This window comes from Mugil cephalus, chromosome 13, assembly GCF_022458985.1.
Source record: "Mugil cephalus isolate CIBA_MC_2020 chromosome 13, CIBA_Mcephalus_1.1, whole genome shotgun sequence".
Classification (NCBI taxonomy): Eukaryota; Metazoa; Chordata; class Actinopteri; order Mugiliformes; family Mugilidae; genus Mugil; species Mugil cephalus.
Window position 1 is genome coordinate 5,437,041 of NC_061782.1, and position 21,800 is coordinate 5,458,840.

The following is a 21,800-nucleotide window of genomic DNA, read 5'->3' on the forward strand; positions in this document are numbered from 1 at the left end:
GAAGAAGCTTGCTGAACAAATTAGTCAATCTATTTTAATCTAACTTCAGCCACTTATAAAGTCGGTCCCATCTGCTGGGAAAAAAAAAAAAAGCTGAAAATCTCAATGCTTTCCTGTGCATTTAATTGTATTTGTTGCATTTAAATTGTCTATGCGTAGTCAGCATATGCACGTTTTGTGTAATTATTATGAAGTGAAACACCTGGAATGCCTCTCTGAAAGGAAAATGTGCTATACGACTGAAAAATTAGGTCTCGAGAAGTGTTTTTTTTTGTAGGTGGACGGTAAAATACACGCAATCAAATCTTCACACACTGAGAACAAGGAATCAGACTCAAATCTCAAATTATAAATCTGTAAAGAAAATATTTGCTGAGCAGAAGTGGTGGAAGAAGTACTCAAAACATTTTTCTTTCTGTACAAGCAAACAAAACAAAACCTCACCACACTAAGTGGTCAATCTGTGGATTATTGTCTTAATATTCTAATCTATTTTAATTTCAGGACCTGTCACTGTCAAGTTATTTCCTATGTAATATTAGTTTAATTTCTTATTACACACCTTCATAATAATGCAGAATTGGGAAATAATTATATCCGTTAGATACGGTAAATAAAATGCACTAAAATGTGTAATAATTCCCATTAAGATGAGATAGAAGAGGCTTCAAATGGACCTGCACAGCATTTGCATATATTAATTGATTTAATCCCAACACATCTGTTAATTGGTATTGATTTGTGTGCTTGTACCTGTTATTTAAAAGTTTAATTTCTTCTATTTTGTGTTGTAGAAAAAAAGAACAATGGTGCTCGCAGATTTTATTTGACTATAAAACACTTGACATTACAGCTCTCCATTCCCTCCCGGTAAATCCGTACCAATGTCAAATTCTTCCATTGTCATGCTAAATTGAGTCTCTTTGTTCTGCAGTGCAAGTGGTCCAGAAAGGGATTCATCAGAACTCGATGGGCCCTGGCTGACTGGTGAGTTTTATTAATAGATCCCCCCCACAGTGACACATCCCACCTCATCACCGTTCAACCTTGAATCATTACGACTGTATCAATGTGATTGGAAATGAAGATGTAACCACGTCAGTCATGGCTCGGCTTCGCCCGCCCGGGCTGCGGGGAGCCGCGCGCAGTCGTGTCTTTTCCGTGGCTGAATCCTCCCCGGGACGGCGTGCCGCAGAGGCAAGCAGGGATTTGATTAGACGTAATCGCGTTAGTCAAGCAGCTGCATATGACAGATGACAAAAAACATTACGTGCAATTGAACCTGTACGGGGCGAATGCAAACGCCGCTTCTAGTGTGCAGGGGTTTTGGTGGGGGAGGGGTGGTCGCCTGAGGGGTGGAAGACAGGGATTGTAATCTAATAGAGGGATGACATGAGAACTAAAGAGCTGAAACGGTAAGCATTTAATAGGGGCATGCCGTTTGACAACAGCGGCAGGAAGAGCGAAGCCCGGTGAAGAATGGGAGATCAGATCGGGGACGAGATAGACGGAGATAGTCAAAGCCGCGCATGTATTCATTTGTTCGGGATGTCGGTGCAGAATACACCCCGTGAGATAAGAGCAATTCCTCTGGGTCGCCCTGCCGAGCACCACGCTAACAAAACGCCCCAGATTGATAGGATCAGCGGGGAGGTGTTCATCACTGCACATTGAGCTGTCTTGATTTTTCCCTAACAGGACAAAGTGAAGGGAAGCAGATTAATGATTGTGGTGGTAACTTCACCCATACGCTCTGCTCAAGGGCCCCGGTTAAGAAGTGATTACAGAATAAATTTGTGTGTCAGGAAAGATAATTGTATTTAAATACAAAAATATGTTAATTACAGTTTTGTTAGTTGGAACGAATACTTTGCTGTAGATGGAGAAACTCACCCACTGTTTGCTCTTTCACGCCAGTGCCTTCGATCTGGTCAACATCCACCTTTTCCACGATGCTTCCAACCTTGTGGCCTGTGAGAAAAGCCCTTCGGTCTATTCCGGGACCAGACAGAAGGCCCTCGGCTACGTTTTAGACAGGTACCGTAAACCGTTCTCACTGACATATCCTTACATTTTCTAATTATCTTGATCAGCACTTGTTTTGAGAAATAAAATATGAATACCTGTGGATGTATGTTTTCTGTGTAAAGAATGGGGATTTCATGTCGACTTCTAGCATTTAAAAATCCCCGTTCCGTCTGGACTGGGAAAGCCATTTCTATTGGTATTGATATTTTAATGGAGGCTTAGGGTGAGATTGAGCAGGAGAGGTACAGCAGAAAATGTTTTGGTGGGATTCAGCCCTGGACCAGTGGGATTACGTCTGTCTGTAGAAGAAGAGGGTCTTACTCACTACACGGTCTGTGAACTCCCAAGTCTCTTTAATCTCCTTCTTCCTCTTTCTGACTCTACAGCATTTTATTTTATTTTATATTTCCTCTTGTGGTATTATCCCACACCATTCCTTGTTTATTGCTCTAGTACCAACAGAGGAAAGGAAGTAAGTATTTATTACCTGACCAGTTGGACTCTTGGTCTGTCCAGTGCTGTCCACACTGCTATAATATCACAAGTCCTTCTCTCTAAATGAGGATTTTGTTAATCCTGACCTTTTGTAACCATTAGGTCGGTATTTCTTGTTGTCAAACTCTTTTATTGACATTAAGTATTTGTTTTGTTTACGTCTACATTTCCTAATTGGGCTCCTTTCACTTTGAACATGAGATTAAATCAATTCGTTTTAGATTTTCATGCTCCACAGAAGGTTTTGGTGACCCATTCCCAAACTTGCCTCCTGTTCTAATTGTATATTAGACATTTTGTAATCAAACAGACACATTGCCATATAATTTATACAATGGAGCTCTCAAAAGGAGCAAGCTCATGCTTTTGACTTCCATTTGTCTTTGTATCTATACTGTACGTGTATCCCACTATTGTGATTGTAATATCTCAGGAGCACCTTGATGGAATTTCTTCAAATTTGGTACAAACATTGGCATGAACTTGAAGCTCAACTGATTCAGTTTTGGTGGTCAAAGGTCACTGTGTCTTCATGTCCAACCCATTCTTGTGAATGCGATCAGTATATCAGGAACAAAGTCTACATACAGTATATTATATTAAGTGCGAACCAGAGGATAAAACTGGAAGTTCACTGCTTGGCAGAGGCGCACAAGTACAAGGCAGTAATTCAAGTTAATTATACTGGTGATAGTCTAGGAATCTTAACAGTAATAGTAAATGTTTCTTCCCCACTAGGCTAAGCAAAGCCAAAGCCTCTACACAAACAGGCTGTACTATTCATTCATAGGCCACGCTAATGTGATTTATGGGATATCCATTTGCAGCAGAGCAGGATGATAGAGTGCACAGTGCAGCCCCTTCTCCCTACCTGGCCATGCTACCACAGAATAAAAGCCCAGACCCGGCGTCGCAGTAGGTGACCTCCCCATTCAGATGACATAAGAATGCACGGCGTTGCTTCCCACCGCCTCCACTTTGAATAACTACATACATACACACTGTGTACAGGGCCATACATTAACACCAGGCTCTCTGATGTGCCTGAGTTATGAGACGCCTTTTAAACTACTCTCTACGAGGTCATATTTTACCTTTACTCCGTTCTTAATTTGATTAAAAGAAGGGTCTGCCTTTAATGTACAGGGAATTGAGTGTGTTTTACGAATATAGCTGTTTTTTTGCTTTTTTTTTCATTTTATTACACTGTAACTTACCTGGATTTACTGGCATGATGAAGTTTCAAAAGGACCTCTGTTGTTGTATGCATGTAAGTGTCTTTATTGTATTTCCTCTGCTTTCATTACGCTTTCTCACTTGATTTGTTTCTAAAAGCCGCCCCTGTAAATACACCTAAACAGCGCAGCCTCAGAGTTTTACTGGGGTGGTTGAGGGTGTTGAATAGAAACTGTGTTGGCTGAGTGGCAGTTTCCACGCTCCCTCCTTCTAAATCCTCTTGTGTGGTGGACGGTAACCTTGTTGTTACTTCTGGACCATATCATTTAAAGGTTTTTTTTTTTTTTGACAGGGGTGGGGACGAGAAGGGGGGGCAGGGGGCTCGGTGTATGGAGTGCGAGGCAAGGTGGCGAGGAGGTCGTGATACGTCCCAGCTACCGTGGTATTCCTCGCTAGGGTACAGGGGTTGGTGGGATAGTGGGGGCATCGCGCCTCACTCGCTCACTTTGGGGGGGGGAAGCCGTCGGGCGCAGATCCGGAGCACCGGAGTGAGAAAAAGCTGGCGGTGCAGAGGGAAGGGAGGAGGAGCACAAAGGGTGCTTGGGCTCTGTAAAGGGCAGTGAATAATGGGTCGGTCCTTTCACAGAGGCTGCTAACCTTTTGGCAGCCACCAGCAAACTCCATTCTCCTCCGCCGATCTGGGAGGACAATGTGCCCGGGCCGGGCTTTGAATGAAGCGCTACCACCAACAGTGTTCCCATTCAGCGGCTGGTTGGGAACCATCTTTTTGGCTATTGTCCTAACTCTGACTCCTACCCCCAGAAGCAGAGCAGGAAAAGGGACAAGGGGAATATCTAAAGCCAAACTCCACCCCCTCCTCCTTCCCTCTTCTCCCTCTTCTCTCTCCTCTCTGAGCTCTAATCTCTCATTGCTGGATGGGAGAGTCGAGGAGGTGGGTGGGTGGATGAGTGGGTGGAGGGGGGCTTCTTGAACACACCACCAGCTGAGCACAGGAGCGTGATCACATGGCAGTGCTGGGGACGAGCTCTGCCACCGCCGCCGCCGTGCATCAAACTTCAGCCTCCACCTTATCTGGGGCCCAGGCCTAATAAGGCAGCTTACAGCCCATTGAGAACACATCTGATAAGCCTTTTCCTCTGTGGCCCTTTTAACTGCTAAACACTGTTTATCTCCAAAGTGCTTCAAGGCCTCAGGGGAACAATGCTGAGAAGCAACAGCGTTTAGCTGGCCAGACCTCACTGTTGAGTCACATCAAAAAAAAAAAAAAAAAAGCACTGCTCTATAGCTCAGAGCTCAGGAGTGGACCACTTTCATGAGAGAAAATCAAAGCTCTGCGTGAAATGCATCCCCTCCTTGTTTTCCTGTCCTTTGAAGGTGTACATATGGGGGTCTGGGTTGCACCTAGCTGTATTTACTCTGCAGACTAAGCTCCTTGATGTCGGAGATCATTGTTTTATAATTATGTTGAGGTTTAATAGTTTGTGTGGGACAGAATGTGAAAAGAATGCAGTTCCCCTTTCTTAACTTAAGGAAAAAGGCTGTTAAGAAAAATATACAGTGAAATACAATTTAGCTTATTTCTGCACAAGACTGCTGATGTAATAATCATGAAGCTGGAAGCCCCGATGTCTCTAGTGGATTGAAAATGATAGCATGAGATAAAACCAACAGTTTTTCCCCCTCTTCCTTAAAAAAAAAAAAATCCCTATTGTGTATTGGAGTTTGTTTCTTTTTCCAGCCCCCATTCAGAGTGGCTGGTCCGGTTCAGGGGAGAACAGTTTTACATTACAACTGTGAAATCCTGGCATAAAGGCCCCCTTTGTGGCTCGCCATTATTTTCACACAAATATAGTCCATTGTCACAGTGCTGAAGTTAATTTGATCAACATTGGGGACATTTAACTGTTTTGTTCGCTGAAAGGACTTGTTTCATGCTCATTTTCGGGGCATTGAAAAGCCGTGATTGGCAGAAAAATAATGTTGCCGTTAACAATTCAAAGCAATTAGTTTCCCATGGGGAAGCAGTGGGCCGCACTGGCCACCACACAGCGACGCTTTGTCATTTTATGGAGGGTCATCAGTCAACTGTCAGAGCGTCTCAAAGAGCCCTCCAATCTAAATGTTTCCCTTTAGGCTTTTCCCAGAACAACGGGCTAAAGGCGCAGAGAAAGGCTGAGTCCAGCCAATAGACATGTTGAGCTGCAAGAGGGAGGAGTGGATAATCGCAGGGAGATCCTCCATGAAGCTAGAATGAATTTATTAAAGAGGAGAGTTTGTGTTTGTGTGTCTGTGTTCGTGTGTGTGTAGAGGTTCCTTTTCAGTGCTGCTTCCGTGTAAGTTTCAGTCTTTTATCTAAATGGTCAGCAAATACTTATTGTGTTCATTTGCACCAGGCTGCTGTTTTTATGTATACGAGTGACTAAATGTGTGTGTGTGTGTTTGTGAGTCGTAGTGTCGGTGTGCATTGTCACGCTGGGGGGCCTTTAGGAGCAGAGGTTAATCTTCCCCAGTGTCTCTCTCTGCTCATGGACCGACTGGCCACCACTTAACCGTGATGATACCTACTTCCTTAACCCAAACACATCAGGACCTTAAACTGAACGTGGTGCTATGTGGACACTTGGAGATGTGAGATGCAAATAATCTGGTGGTAAATGTTGAACCACATTTTTATAAAAATAAGACAAACTTTATAATCTAAGGCAATGTCCATTAAGTTCTATGGATGGGATAATATGCACCAATCAGCCACAATATTAAAACCACTGATAGGAGAAGTAAATAACATTCACCATCTTGTGACAATCCAATGTTATGCAGGGAAACTTTTGAACCTGGCATTCATTCATTCATGTGGATATTACCCAGACATGTAGCACCCACCTACACCAGACTAGACCAGACTAGACCAGGTACCCCCACCCCACATTAGTGACACTCCTTGATGGCAGCTTTAGGAAAAACTCAAAAAAACATCACAAGGTGTTGACCTGGCCTTGTGTTCACTAGATCCCAAACTGATCAAGCGTCTGTGAGATGATGCACAGAAGCCCCTCCCCTCAACCCATAGGACCCAAAGACCCCCCCTACCAACAATATTCACTGTTGCCAGACTAGACAGGACACCTTCAGAAGACCCATGTCCATTCTCTGATGAGTCACAACTGTTTTGAAGGTACAAGGGAGACCTATGCAATGTTAGGAAGGTGGGAATAATGTTACGCCTGATCAGTGTGTTGCACATTGAAACCATTTTATTAGGATTTTTATAGTTTATAGTGCAGCAACAGCTGATACTGTACTACAGTATAGTAGAAGCTCAATGCAAAACTGGGACTTTTTGTTCCCCTGGAAGTCTCAGGTCCTGAGACCCAGCAGATTTTCTAGTCTCGAGGAGAGATTTCCTTCTATAAACTTATTTATAATTATTATTTTTTGCAGTTTTTAGACAATTTAGTCAATCTTAGACATGATTCCATGCAGAAACACTTAAAAACGCACCTTTTTTTGACAGTTTCTGTTCCTTCAGTCTCCACCTTTGTTCACAGGTACCTTCTTCCTCTTGACTGCTATTCCCTAACCTCTGTGTGACCGCTTGCACCCCCTTAACACCATATCTGTCCTGCATGGTTTTCTTGCCGGGGTGGGCGTTACTAAGGAGATGAGGTGCTCGCAGGGGGACGAGGGTGAGGCTGTCCTGCGGTGTCAAAGGTCCTGTCAGGGGCCACCATCGGCCTATTCAGAAAGACGTCACCAGCACATTCTTCACAATGTTAACATTCTCCCAAATTCTCAACATTTACTTTCAATGGATGACTGTGCTCAGCCCAGCCATTGTGTTCAAAGTTGAATCTGACTGGTCAACTTATGGTAAGTCATCTTGTCAATATAATCGTGACATGGCCCCCGGTTTCACCCTCATAATCCCGTATAGACTCTCTATTATGGCTCAGTTTGGCTGTCAATCACACCGCACAATCTGACGAGGAGCTAGCGAGCGGGCGAGGCTGTTTCAGCGGATTTCTAACGCCAGTAGGTTTTGTGTCATCGTGGTCTACATGTTACATGTGAAACTGAGATTCTTTGTTGCTAGAATATTTCTGCATGATCGTTCACCTCCTGTGGCGTTTTATTTGTGAGAGAGGAGTCAAATCAGGAGGAGAGAATGCTCGGTGGCTGCTTTGTGCCGATGGTTTACGAAGCCTGGGAGCAGAGTCCGGGGCCATGTTATAAATTAGCGTCTGACCCCTGTCTTTGTGTGGCCCCTAGGAAGGCCTGATGAAGGCCCCAGCCCAAACCTCAGTGAGAACGTCCCTTGTGAAGAGGCTCTTTCAGGGGTGTCACTGCGGGATGAATTGGCCGGGAGAAAGCATGTTTATAGACTGTGTAAAGGAGTGTGTCTTTGTGGGAGAATGTCACTGACACTGTTACAGTTTGCCTGAATGAACTGTGATGACGAGGCTAATGGGGGCCCCCGCCAAGGGGCAAGGGTCAGCGAGGCTGGGGGTGGCCCCTCCCTCAAGCTCGGGACCCCCCACCCACAGGTCCCTTTCACGCCCAGTAGCTGTAGCTAATGTTGCAATTCTTCGTTCTCTCCACAAAGGCCACGAAAAAAGTCAACTTTCACACCATCGGGTCACCATGAGTGCTTTAGGAAATGATCGTGTAAACAGAGTGTTACCTTCTGACCTGTGGCTGATACCTTGGAGCAGCAGACAAAACCGCCAGGCTGCGGGTATTAGACATGGCTGTTAGCGGGAGAAAGACCTCGGGCTCGAAGAACACACATACACTCTCCTTCTCCTTCTCCTCTGTTCACACTTCATCCATTCTTTTTATAAGGGTGACTGCCTCACTCTCATTTAATCTTTCCTGTACGTCACTTAATTAATTGATTCATTGTCTGATTTGCAAGTTTGGATTTCTATATTTTTCACTCACACCAGCAGACGTGGTATAGGCTGGAAGTCGGTAGGGTTGGCACGACTTAAATAGTTGTAATGTCACGGATTAGGTTTGTGAAATGTGGCCACTAATAAAACCACAGTAGAAAGTAATGCTTAGCAACACGGAGGCTTTTCTGTAAGCTTATTGGAGCTTGAAGACGTCGGCCACGGCCCAACACCATAAACACCGACAGTCTGACACTTCTAATATACGGTCGGCAAACTCTTGGCTCTACCGTAGCTTCCGTCTCGCACGTGGTGCATTCACTGACATCAAGGACAAAACAAGCACGCTCTACGACTCTATAGCCCACTTGCCTCCTCACCTGTCTTCTCTGAGGCGTCCATGTTGGTATTGTCACGTGATGGGTGAAGACTTGATGCTTAAAGTGTCGTAATACAGCAGTGAATTCGACAAACTGACAAGTCGACTAGTCTGTGCAACCCGTAGAAGTCAGACAAACTACATCACATGTTTGATGCGATAGACAGAAGAGTAATATCTTATCTCTAAGCGCCGTGGAGTTAAATTAGTTTATAGCAAAATGGCTCCAATTGGTTGGAGGACTATCAAGTTTTGATCATTGACTTCTGTAACGACTGGTCAGATTATGGATTACATTATATTACATCACATATTGGCGAGTACTTCACGATTGGATACGTATCACGATACTTGGGTCTTGAATATTGTGATATATTGCAATATTCTACATAGTTCACTGAGAGATTTTAAATGCAGCTTAAAATACTAGTTGTTTAAATGTACATCAGATGACAGTGATAATTCACTGGACAAATTGAGTCAAAAAGCAACATTAATTCACATTATCCATTTCCAATTTATTGCACTTGTACAGAAAAAGTGAGACAGAAAATTACAGAAAATTAAGTTTAGAATTGTCTCGAACAAAAATGTATCACTGTTTGGACCCTCCACTTTACAGATGTGGAAATCAAATGCCTATGCACACTGTCTAAGTACTGTGTCATCCAGTATAGCTTGCTAAGTTTCCAAGTTGGTCGTGTTGCCTGAATATCTAACTGAAGCTAAACACAGTTTGCAAACTGCTCTCACTCTTTGTCCAGCTTATTAACGATATATTGCCATGTCGATATTTTTTCCCCACTCTTAGTCTGCACATATAGGAACAAGCTAGCTGATATATTTTACTGAGGTGTCTGAAGTTTACAAAATGTGTTTCCTTTTCAAATGTTCATGCATAACTAACATGGGCTCATAATGTGTGAGTTTCAGCTTGCACATCTTGCATTTGAGAGTTTTCTTGGTTGTTTCAGTTATGAAATGTTCCCAAGCTTTGGACCTTTTGTTTTGCATTAGCATTGCTTCAGCTGCTTCCATGTTGCAGCTTCTAATTCTGTTCTCAGTCACTCGTGCACATGTGCTGTCAGTCCATCGAGTTGGATAAAGTGAGATGTCCCACTCTGAGCTAGTGCAGTTGGCTACAGCAAAACATTGTTTAGTGTGGCATTGCATACCATGGGATATACACACAATGATGAGATTCAAAGACTAGTAGTCGTATTTGTCTAGTCGACTAGTTGTTGCATCCCTAATCCAATTACACGCAGAGGTACTTTTTCTCTGTATCAGTTGAAGCATAATGAAATCCAATTGGAACGTTACCAGATTTATACTCTGATAAGAAAAGATATGTGGTAAAGTCTCTTTTTGAACAAAAACAAGTTCCCACGCCAGTGGCTGCATTGACGCCTGCGTTCAACCATTTTACTGCCCTCCATTCGGGGCCGCAGGACAAACTGAGAACTAACCCTCCTTGAATGCATCTGAGTCTCTTAGCACAAGGATGTTACATCCTTAATGATGTCAATCCCAGTTGGAGTTTGTCAGTGAGATGCTCTGCTCTAATTGAACCGTAATGTAGTAGACAGGTAGACAGATACATGTGATTTACGTTGTCCAGATGATAACGTCTCCCAGGACAAAACTGCAACAAATGTTAAAAACTGACCAATTGCAGTCGGATACATGGAAAAGTTTTTAATTTCAAATATATTTATATACCATCAATGGCGGTATAAATTATCTCTATATGAAATCAGAGTCTGTGAACCCCCAGAGCTCAATGACATTTTTAAAGGATCCTCTGTTTAAAATGAATGATTGAAATAGAAACATAACTGACTGAATCTGCACCATGTCATTGTGTAAAAAGCTTAAGCCAGCTCAGCTTTTTCTAGGGTTATGTGTCATTTTGTAGCTGTGTATTGCAGATTTCTTTCTTTTTGTGTGTGTGATTTAGCTTTTTATTAACTTTTTGTTTAATTAAACATCCATAACAGAAAAAGAAAACAATTGATTAAGAAAAGAAGAAAAAAAAGACCCAGACAATAATAGAAATAAAAGGACAGGTAAAAAATAGATAGATAAATAAATGCATATTGCAGATTTCCATTGAATAGTGTTGCCACCGTTTGGGTTTACAAGGGTCAGGCTGCACAAACAAACACACAAATTCTACCTGTCCATTCTGGCCAATAAGTAACACCATGCCAACAGGAATTTGCTCGGCCAAAAAAATGTATAACTGGAGCACAAACTGAACATTATGTTAATAAATCAAATAATTCAGTTGGAAAAATGATTATATCAGGCCACTTCTTAAAACTACACAATGTCAAACATGATGATTTGCTTGTTTACTTTGTGTGATCGTAGCCAACCGTATATATCTTTGTGTTTAGTGCTGCTATTAGTGAAACAGTGATATTGTTTATTGATTGCTTGAGAAAATAAGTTACAGGACAATTTTGCATAGAAGAAGGACACCCATCAGCCATAACATTATGACCACCTTCATAATGTTGTGTAGGCCTCCCTTTGTGCCTTCAGAACAGTTTGAGAATGGACATGGGTCTTCTCAGGGAACAGGATGTTGTTAGTTGGAGGGTTGGTGATCATCCAACAGATATTTCATCAGTTTTGAATCTAGAGAATTTGGAGGAAAAGTCAACACCTTGTGCTGTTCTTCATGTTTTTCATGATCCTAAAGCGTTTTTGTGTGTGTGTCTGTGTCAGGCCGCGTCCTGCTGCCATCAACGAGTGTCATTGCTATGGGGTGGGGGTGTCTGATCTGGTCTAGGTGGGTGGTACATGTCTAACCAAATCCACACAAACGAATCCCAGGGGCAGAAGCTTCCCAAGCAGAACGCTGAAATGTTTCGAGATGGTCGGTGTTATTTACTTCTCCTGTCAGTGGTTTTAATGTTGTGGCTGTTGGGTGAACACAGTCCCCTCCCCGCCCCATAGAGGAGAAGTGGCCGTGCTTTACGACGGCCGTCCAGACTGAGGCCCACCACTAAGACAAGCCTCCCTCTCTCTTTACAGCCTCATAAATATATTGTTATCTGTGCCTGGGAAGTCCACGCTGAGATTTATTCGCACGATTAGTGGAGATAGCGAGCCAAGCATCTTGAATCATTAATTACACAAGAGCCTGCACTACAACCACCTTAATTTCCTTCCCCTGCTCTGTAGAGGGGCCACTTTTTAAGTAGGCGATGAAGCATAGGAGTTAATTATATGTCGCTTAGGTGCATTTTTTTTTTTTTTTTTTTTTTTTTTTTTTTGAACTAGAGGGATACCAGTGCTGTGATGAAGTTGTGAGGATTTGGAAGTAGTCCATGTCAGATAAATCCCGTAGTCCATGAATCCTCTGATTCTAAAAATCGGAGTGTATTTAGTGCAGTTAAAATATTAGCAGGACTTGTGACATTAGCTTCTGCTGGTCCAGCTGAGGCAGAATCTGTGGCAGAATGAACGAGTCCTTCAAGCTGCACAACTTAGTTTCTCATGCGTAATTTATACGACTGCGCAGGGTTAAGCATGGACCTTATACACTGACCTTCCGCCAGTGTGAGACACATTTATACTTGTGCACTTGTGCAGTCTGGCTCACTCTGTAACAACGACACCTAAACACAAGTTTAACACAAGTGTCTTTTTTTGCCGGTCTGGCGGCTGAAACTTTTGCCGAACTTTAACTGAACATGAGTCATAGAAATGTTTGTATCTCCAAACCTCCTCAGTTGTTTATTGATCCAAAACAATCAATTAGAAAATCGCAGAGATGGAGAAGCAAGCTGGAAGCGGAAACATGCAACAACCAAGTGGACCAATCGCAGCATCGAGCTCCGTGCAGGGTCTGCGGTAACGCTGTCGCCTATGCATCACTTAGTCTCAGCTGAATCCATAAACCGTCTGGGTACAGAAGCAACAAGTTGATCACGACACAGGGCAACACAAAATGCTTTAGATGAGATAAAATTTAAAACAAGATGGCCTTAAATGACGTGCGGACTAAATTAAAGTTGGATCAGATATGTTTTAGACACGTGGCAAATAAAAAAAAAGAAAAAAGAAAAGATTGGTTTTAGTATCTGCAGACTTGTTTTTTCTGATGATCAGAAGGGTCCAAACAGGTCACAGCGCAACACCAAATCAGAAATAGATCTGGCCCTAAACCAGCCCCTCTCTAAAGGAACAAGACTCAGAGATAGCATGCTCTCCCTTTGATCCGCTCAGCAAAGTGAATTTCCTCGGCCATCAAAGCAGATAATCAAAGGAAATGATGGAGATTTATTAATTTAATTGTGGTGTCAGCTGAGAATTAAAAGTTTGAACTTGCTAGCACGTATTCAGAGACGCACCGCAAACAAGACAAGATTAACTCGATTACGTGAAGGTATGACTTGGCTTTACCTCGGTACACCGATCTGGCACAACATTATGACCACCGATATGACCACAGACACTTGATCAGGTTGGGATCTGGTGAATTTGGAGGCCATTGCTGAGGGGTGGAGGTGTCTGGTCTGGTCTCAGTGGGTGCTACATGTCTCAGTAACATCCACATGAATGAATGTCAGGTCCAAAAGTTTCCCAGCGGATCATTGAATGATCACAAGATGGATTAAATGTTATCTACTTCTCCTGTTGGCGGTCATAATGATGTGGCTGATCAGTGTAAATGTGCTTAAGAAATTCCAGACAAATTGAACAAATACATATATACCTACGTGGGTTTAAAGTCACTCATAATGTGCATTTGTGTTGAATAATCTTGTAATGTATTAAATTATGTTAACTCCTCCTCTAAGGTTTTCTGTATCTGCCCCACTCTTCCATCCACATCCTGCCTGGTGTGTGATAAATCACAAATACCCTTGAGCTAACGCAAAGAAAAAGATTGTGTCAGATTACACAAAATGCATTTAAAAAAAGGGGCTTTTTAAATTAATTGAGTGTCCTTGCTCCAGCAAGGTGAAACCGTCTCCAAACAAAGTGTAGCGTCCACAAGGTGGTGCTGTGGCCCTCGTCAAGTAAATACCCTGAGGTCAGGGGCATTGTCAGACCGTCTGACAGCTAATGATGATGACGAGCCGTCAAAATGGCATTTCCCTGCCACTAACTCGGCATTAATGCGGCTTGTAATGTTTTGCAGGATCACGGACGGGAGGTTTGAGAAGTTGCCACATTTTGTCTTCGGGGACTTTAACTTCAGGTTGGACTCGAAGGAAGTTATTGAGGTGAGTGTTTCCCCTGCTACACCTGACAGAGGGGACAAAAAACAAGTTAATTGTGCAAATAATTTGTTCAATACAGGGGGAAATGTAAGCAAGGCCATATACGATGTACATATGCGGTTAAGTGCTATCTAATTCATGATAATATAAAGTGAGTATGGGCTTGTATATACAGTATATGAGAGCAACTGCAATATAGTAAAAGTGGTTTTAGTAGGCCACTGTCTCTTTAGAGTTATGACTCATTAAACGCTTCACTGTGGCTGCCCCAGCTGTGTTTGCCAACTGAGCCTCCAAGTGCATTGTTATGTTATAGCACCATTCACCCCTCTTCCTCTCCTGCTCCCTCCCTCCCTCCCTCCCCTCTTTCTTCTTCCTCCTTCCCCCTCTTTTTCTTGGTGCAAATGAAGCCAGTGAGGGCTAAGGTAGTGCAGTCATTGGGCATTCTCAACGGGGAGATTGTGTGTGTGGTGGTGTGTGTGTGTGTGGGGGGGTTGGTAGTCATAAAAGGCTACTGCAGACAGTGATGTCCTATGATAACAGAGTGGGAGAGACACTTGTTGGTCTATCCTCTCCCTCCTCCCCGGCACAATGGTCCTCGAATCAGTGGGCCTGTTCAAGGTGTGGGCATTGTTCATTTCAGCCGGAGCTCCATTCAGCGCAGAGGGAAGAGGAGGGAAGGCTTTCTGAATGGAGGGCTCAAATGCTCAAATGACTTAGGAAGGACTTGACTCTGTGTGGTTCACCAGGAGAAGCCTTTTTTTTTTTTTTTTTTCTCGTGGCGTAGCCTTCACCCGGCCACTAGGGGCGCAGTAGATCGCCGTCTCCTCTGGATCGGCCCGGCTAAGTGGGACGGACATCACATGTTTTCACTCAGAAATCTATCAGGGGCATTGATTAATTGCCTCAAAGTTTATGCAGTACATTTGATTTTGGTGCTGTAATTGGGTCACATTAAGCCGCCGGGTCATGTGAACGTGTGTTGCTTTGGAGATAATAAATACAAGTACAGAATCCACAACAGCAGATGTGCAAACACTGAGGCCATTCAGAAGTCGGCTTCTGCAATTAAATGTCACCTGGGACACATTTAGGTTGCCACACTGATACCGTATCAGCGATAGGCCGTTTTATGTCTTATCGGTGCTGCCGTTATCAGAATACACGGCGATGTTCTCATTAAAACAGCAGCCTTTCTACTCTAATAATCATTTTATTAGTACTGAAAACATGGGTGCGCCGCGTGGTTCCTGCGAACTCTGTGGTAGGTAAGCTCCCGCCATCTCCTTGTCCCCGCCGCTCTGAAATGCTGTTTGAGTGCAGCGGGGGGTCGCGACCCCTTTTCCAGGGATGTGTTAGTCTTACATCTCTGTGTCTCCGTCGCCGTCCGCGCAGCTCCTTTCTCATGCACCTTGCCCCCATTCACTTACGCGTTCGCATCGAGAGCGAATGCGCACACAAACACGCACGCATAAACCAATTTGTTAGGCCAAATGAGTCTGATTGATTCCCCTGTTTAAAGGGGTGTGGCAGCAATGCAGGAGGAGGAAGGGGGAGGAGGAGGGGAAGGGGGGAACCTTTCAGACTTCCACTCAGGAAGTTAGCGCCGTTTGGCTAAAGCATGAAAAACCACGCGCGCTCACCTACCTGGACGTTTACCTCCGGCGCGATAACGGTTCCTCAAACGTGCCGAACGTTTAATGGTGGGACTGCAGAAAGAAAAGGCTCGGTGGAATGTGTGATTGAACGGGGCGGCTCAGCTCGGCTCGGTGTAAAGCCGCCGCGCGCTGCAGCGCTCAACCTGTCTGATTTAACAGTGACCCACGTGTTAGCGGCAGAGGAGATCTCTGATGTCACCGATAAACAAATGGGTTGCAACCTCGGCGCGGGGGGGAGTAACTCACAGCCGGGAGGCCGTTTTAAGCCCCTTTAATGACAATTAATGTCAGCAGGACAATTAGTGCACATCTACTGAAGTGCTTAACTGTAGATGGGCCGGTGGTGGATCGATCGTCCATACTTACCCAAAGATTGATTCAGACACGGAGAGGCCGGCTCTGCTTCTCGCTCCTTCTCCTTCTTCTTCTATCCTCGTTCAGCCAAAAGAAATGGAGCCATGCAAACGAATACATACTTTTTGTGTTAAGTGGTCGGAATAATTACACAATTTATTTATTTTATTTTTTTTGGTTTGTTGAGCTGCAGGGACGACTCTAAAGCACCCTTGGGGGGCTCCTTAGGCTTCACTTTAAGAACCACTGGATCAGAAAATACTCCAGTACATTTCTCTACAGCTGCACGCTACACCACTTCCCTTCTTCTCCGCCTCTGGTCTATTGTGGGTGACTAGACTGCGGACAACCACTAACCACTCCCATGTCACCCATCCTGCTGCCTTGTGGTTGTGGGAGGGTGGATGGGACGGGACGGGGACATGAGGGGGGGGGCATTTTCGGATGTATCCGTGTGCGCGTAGAAAAGGGAGTGGGTTTGTTATTGTCGCAGGGCAAATTCCAGGTGGCAAATTCCTGGCATGCTTGCGCGGCAGGATCAGTAACCAAAGGTCTGCGGGCCGCCCCCCTTCTACCCAGCCCGGGCAACCCCATTAATTGTGTCTGACAGAGGGAATTGGTTTCAATTGACCCCCATTCAGCGGCCCTTTGACTGGCAGACAAAAGACACAGCCACGTGGAGACTAATGCTAGGGCTGAGCAGCCTGGAGGTGGTCCAGTCCCCAGCAACCTCCTCTCTCCACTCCCATGGGTCTGATCATGCTAGGGCTTGATCACGCTTTGCATCAGTGCTGATAAAACAGGACACCACAAAGGGAGGCTTTGTCGATTTTCTCCGCGGAATCACGCACACAATGCTTCACAGTCCTCTTATCGATGTGTGATTTCTTTTTATCAGGCGGGCTAAAGATGACGCACACACACACACACACACCGCTGCAGTGCTCGGCGCAGCAATTCGTTTAGACCTTAACTTGTTGCACCTGAAACCTCTCAAGGTTTCATCGAATTTCCAGAGATATTTCTCAGTGAGTCGGCGCCAAACCAGTAGACCCTTGTTTATTCTGGATGTGTGCGTACAATTTTCTTGAAATTACTCATAAAATTGACAAACTTTGTTTAATTCTGGAGTTGGAGCCAGATGTAAACAGTGCAAATTTGTTTCGCGGGGGATTCAATGGGCCGTTTCTCTGTTCGGTCGCCTTATAAAGACGCTGAGGTTGCGCCTGGCGGCAGATGCACACCTTGCGCCACCGTTGCGCCGGTGTGAATGGCTGAACGAGTAAAGCATTTCAGCGTCTTCATTTTTCCAAACAACCTAAATCTCAAACTATTACCACCAGGTCACCTCGTAAGCCTTTCTCTTGTTTAGTCTTTCTCTAGTTTATTACATGCCCGTGAATGATTAGTCCCGAACAAACCGCCGCCGTATCTCATCCTTCTGTAACCTCTTTTAAAAGTCTTGTGTCGAGCCATTCAGAGCCGAGAAGTGTCAGCTCCCGAGGTAGGATCTGAGTCAGGAAGCCGTGTCGCCCACCCCTTGTTGACCCATTCATAACCTACTACAAACACGGTCTTATCTTGGTCCCATGCTTTATTCAGAAGGTGGTGAAAGGTGTACGTATCGTGTCCCAGAGTGTGTGTGTGTGTGTGTGTATATGTGTGTGTGTGTGTGTCTCGAAGTGGCCTGTGGCCGTGAATCAGCAGCGTCGATGACAGGCTCAGGGCTCTGTGCCTGGACTCCTAGTATATTTAAAATCCCTCCTAATTAAACTTAATAGAATGTAAATTTAATATCCGCAGAGATATGTGCGCTGCTGGTCGGCCTGCTCCAATTTAAGGATTGATAGAGGCCAGCGGGAAGGTTAATTGCTGACTTGATCTACTGTCCCCGTGACATGGTGTGGGGCTGTTTTAATTGGGCCTGATCTGCTGCTACATGGACAGATTTCATTAGACTAGCCGGCCTCCCCTCTCCCTCATAAAGGAGACTCGGGTTAGCACCCCCTGTCGGCGACTGCAGGAAGCGCAGAGGTTTCCCGACCGGGCATCAATCTTCCTTCCTTTGTCCTGTGTCCTTTCTCTCGCTTGAGCAGCATGAAATTAAAGGTGGGGCCCGAGACTATCACCACTTCTAATGAATGCTGCAAAATGCCTCGTAATGACACATCAGCATGATAGATCATTCATTTTTTCACGACGCACACACCCCCTGACACCCGAGGACCGAAAAATAAGACAATTTGATCATGAACGCCATGTTTTTTTTTGCTTGTACAAGTCATTTTCCACCCAGTCTGCACCACAGACATCGTACACTACATGACGACAGTTAAATCATGCTAAATGCGTTTTGTGTGTGCATGTTGAAACCAACAACAGCTCATCAGGTAGCTGATGGCCATTGTCCTGGCTGATGAACCTAGTCTCTATAAACATTTTTGCAATGGTTAAAAAGGCTACACATTTTTTTTTTACATTTTTTTTTTCCTTTATAGCCCGACTTTGGCTAGCGTGTGTGTTTCTGGCCGGCTATAAATCAAAAGACGGCCAGCGTAATTAAGTGTACACTACATTAGTCAGGCTAATTAATTTTTGGGGCCATCCATCCATTAACCAGCGGGCCAGCACTGATTGGGCCTCTGTTCTGTGGAACCCCTGACACCGGGGGACTGCGACCCTCCTTGGCTGCCCTCTGCTTCCCCGATACACTCGTGCATTTTACGCTCGGAGACGTAGATATACACGCATTTGCCAGCTGTCGTGTGGTTTGGCTAAAAGGGAAGCGTATTGCAGTAAATGTGACGGTCTTCACGTCATACCCTTGTAGACGGCGTCATGGCGTTAGATTTGACTATTTTATTGCTCAAGTCAAATTGTATTGACAAGTCTTTTATATGGTTTGCGGTAACCTTCTAAATCAATGTGCTTTTCTCTGAAAGACAACCCACTTATTAATATCTTAATTGTCCTGATGCAGCGAACGCCGGCCATTTATTACGGAACGCGAGTCAAAACAGATCTATTAGCGCCCGCCGTTTGACGCACGCCCATTTACGGCCTCGCAGGTGAAGCCTGTGGTGATATTTCCTCACAATACAATAAAGACGTATTATCCCGGCTAGAAGAGTCCAATCTATCACAATGAGGGCCCATTATATCACCGATAACCCATCTGGATATAGAGCGAGACAATTCCCCCCAGACAACGGCCCCTGTTCTCTCCGCTCTCTGTTTGCTTTCGATGCTAATGAATACAGCGCCCGAAGACACAGAGGAAAAAAGGAGTTCAGCTATGAGGGCGTAACTTGAGCGATGCAGCTTTGATGGGAGCGCTGTCCATATAATTAAAACGCTGGCAAATGAAGAACAAGCAGTGGCTTCTGTTGGTCCTGCTCATTAACAACAGGCCGTTTGAGCCTGGCGCCAGCCATGCTATTGCCATTGTGTGCTTGGAAGGGGGGGGAGGGAGGGAGGAGGGGGCTCTGTGACTGGCAGCTGGGAACACCATGCCAACGGTGGGATGGCGTGACAAACCAAGCCAAGGATGAGCGCAGAGCCTGGCACTAACAGGGCCTGGGAGGGCGCGTTGCCCCCGCAGGCCCCCGGGGTCGGTCCCTGCCAGGGCTGTAACCCGAGTTACCCCTCAGTCCCTCACTTCTGCTGTCTCCTCCAGCTGGAGCCGTTGCTGGGATGTCTCATTTTGCTCCGAAACGTATCCCGTTAACCAGACGTTTGACAGCAGCAGCTCTCGGCGTCGCTGGTGTTATGGAGATGCGTTGTGATGCACGCGTACCAGGGTTCGAGTTCTGTTGTTTGTACATCGCGGTTACTGATAGCGACATTGTGCGGAAAGTCTGTAATGATGTCATGACAAATAAAACGGCGTAAGGCTTTATAGAGATTTTATCTTTATTGCTTCCGAACTGTATTCCTTTGTTCTTTATCTGCAATAAAAAACTTCTTATTCTTAGTCAACTTCAAAATGCCCCTAAATTAACCTGCATTTACTTCCTCATTCAGTCCTACATTTAGCTTCTGTTTCACTCTTTCCATGATGACTCAATCTACAGCTTTAATTATCAGTTAAACTACTGATTAATATTGTTTTTTAATGCACATCACAGCTCCTCACAGCCCCGGGTGCCGTCTTTAATTGCTTGTTTTGTGCAGCCAAACATTGCTTAATGCCCTAAGATAGTCAGTTGACATGTAGAAATTTGAAATCGTTTATTTGTTCATTCAATTTTGTCTAAAAGGGAAGATTAATCTATTTGTTAGAATTAGATCAAATCATATTTAAATGGCATTTAAAAGAACAAGGGAACATTAAACAAAAAGTCGTGTTCCATCTCTGTCACGGAGCTCCGCTCTTAAGAAAGTACACTTGATCTAATTGTTTTCTGTAAAGCAGTGTGTTAGCCGGACTCGCGATTTTTCAAACACAACCTGGAAGGTTGTGAGACACCGTGAGGCGATTCGAATCGCTCTGGACGACTTCCAGACAAAAACCTTTGTGAAATCTTTCATCTAACTCAGTTTAAACTATTTACAGCTAATTTAAAGTTATGGAGATGTATTGTGGACTTCGGTTGCGCCGCTGTAGCGACGATGCCGTTGGCAAGTGTTATGCAAACAATATAAATATTTCAAATCTGCTTAGTTATTAAATCCGATCTGTCTCTGAAGTCGAGGCGGTTCAATCTATGTCTTCTTTATTCAATCCGCCCCTGTTTTCTAATAAATGTAATACGCCTATAAATCATGAATAATCAACTTTGGCTTCCAGCTCTGTCCTTATTATTTTTGGCTTTATTGATGGTTTTGTCTGTTCCGTTAGTCAGAATGGACCCCGGCCTTGAAATCGCAGCGGCGGCGGCAAACAGTGACGCTATTATTTAGTCCAGATGAAATGCGGCATAAACTGTGAAGGATAAGGGATCTCTTTGTGCCTGGTACATAGTGTCCGACTTGTATGATGTCAGTCTATTTTTGACTAATGCAGTCCTCAGCCTTTGTAAAGCGGAGCACAATAATTGTTTTTCCTCTCTCTCCCTCTCTGAAGGATGGATGGTTGCCTGGATCACGCATGTTGTCTCTGGGGGTCGTGCACAAACAAGCGCGGGGGGACCGTACCGTTGGCCGCCGCCATTTCCGGCATTTTAATCATTATAGCCGCGGCTAATGCATATGCAAAGGAGCAGCGGCCTCTGTGAGGACGGCGGAATCTGCAGCCCGCTCAACAAGCCGGTCACAGTTCCTATTCAGACGAGGAGGGGGGGGGGGCTGCTTGTTTGCTCGGGGGCTGGTTCCGTCGCAAACTTAGAAAGGACGAGCGATGACAAAACGTTCTGGTGCTGCTGCTGTTGTTGTTGTTGTTCGGGAAGCCGCCGGGATAATTTAAACAACTTGGACCTCGACGGGGAATCTTTCCCTGTCGGCCGCAGAGTGATGCCGCTGCAGAATGGCTCATTGTAACACAGCTGTAAACCCGGCGTTGGCACCGGGCGGCTTTTAAACAGCTCTGCCCACTGACATTAAAAGTCACCGGGCT

At 44.7% G+C, this 21,800-nt stretch overlaps 1 protein-coding gene across 3 annotated transcripts in view; it reads left to right on the top strand.

The window, feature by feature from the left end:
• LOC125018566 (inositol polyphosphate-5-phosphatase A) overlaps nt 1-21,800 on the top strand; it is a 138,870-nt gene that overhangs the window by 89,145 nt on the left and 27,925 nt on the right. For all 3 annotated transcript variants that reach the window (XM_047602573.1, XM_047602574.1, XM_047602575.1), the window contains exons 7-9: nt 935-987; nt 1,918-2,037; nt 14,153-14,237. In XM_047602573.1, coding sequence (XP_047458529.1) covers nt 935-987; nt 1,918-2,037; nt 14,153-14,237 — 258 coding nt within the window. The remainder of the gene's footprint in view (nt 1-934; nt 988-1,917; nt 2,038-14,152; nt 14,238-21,800) is intronic.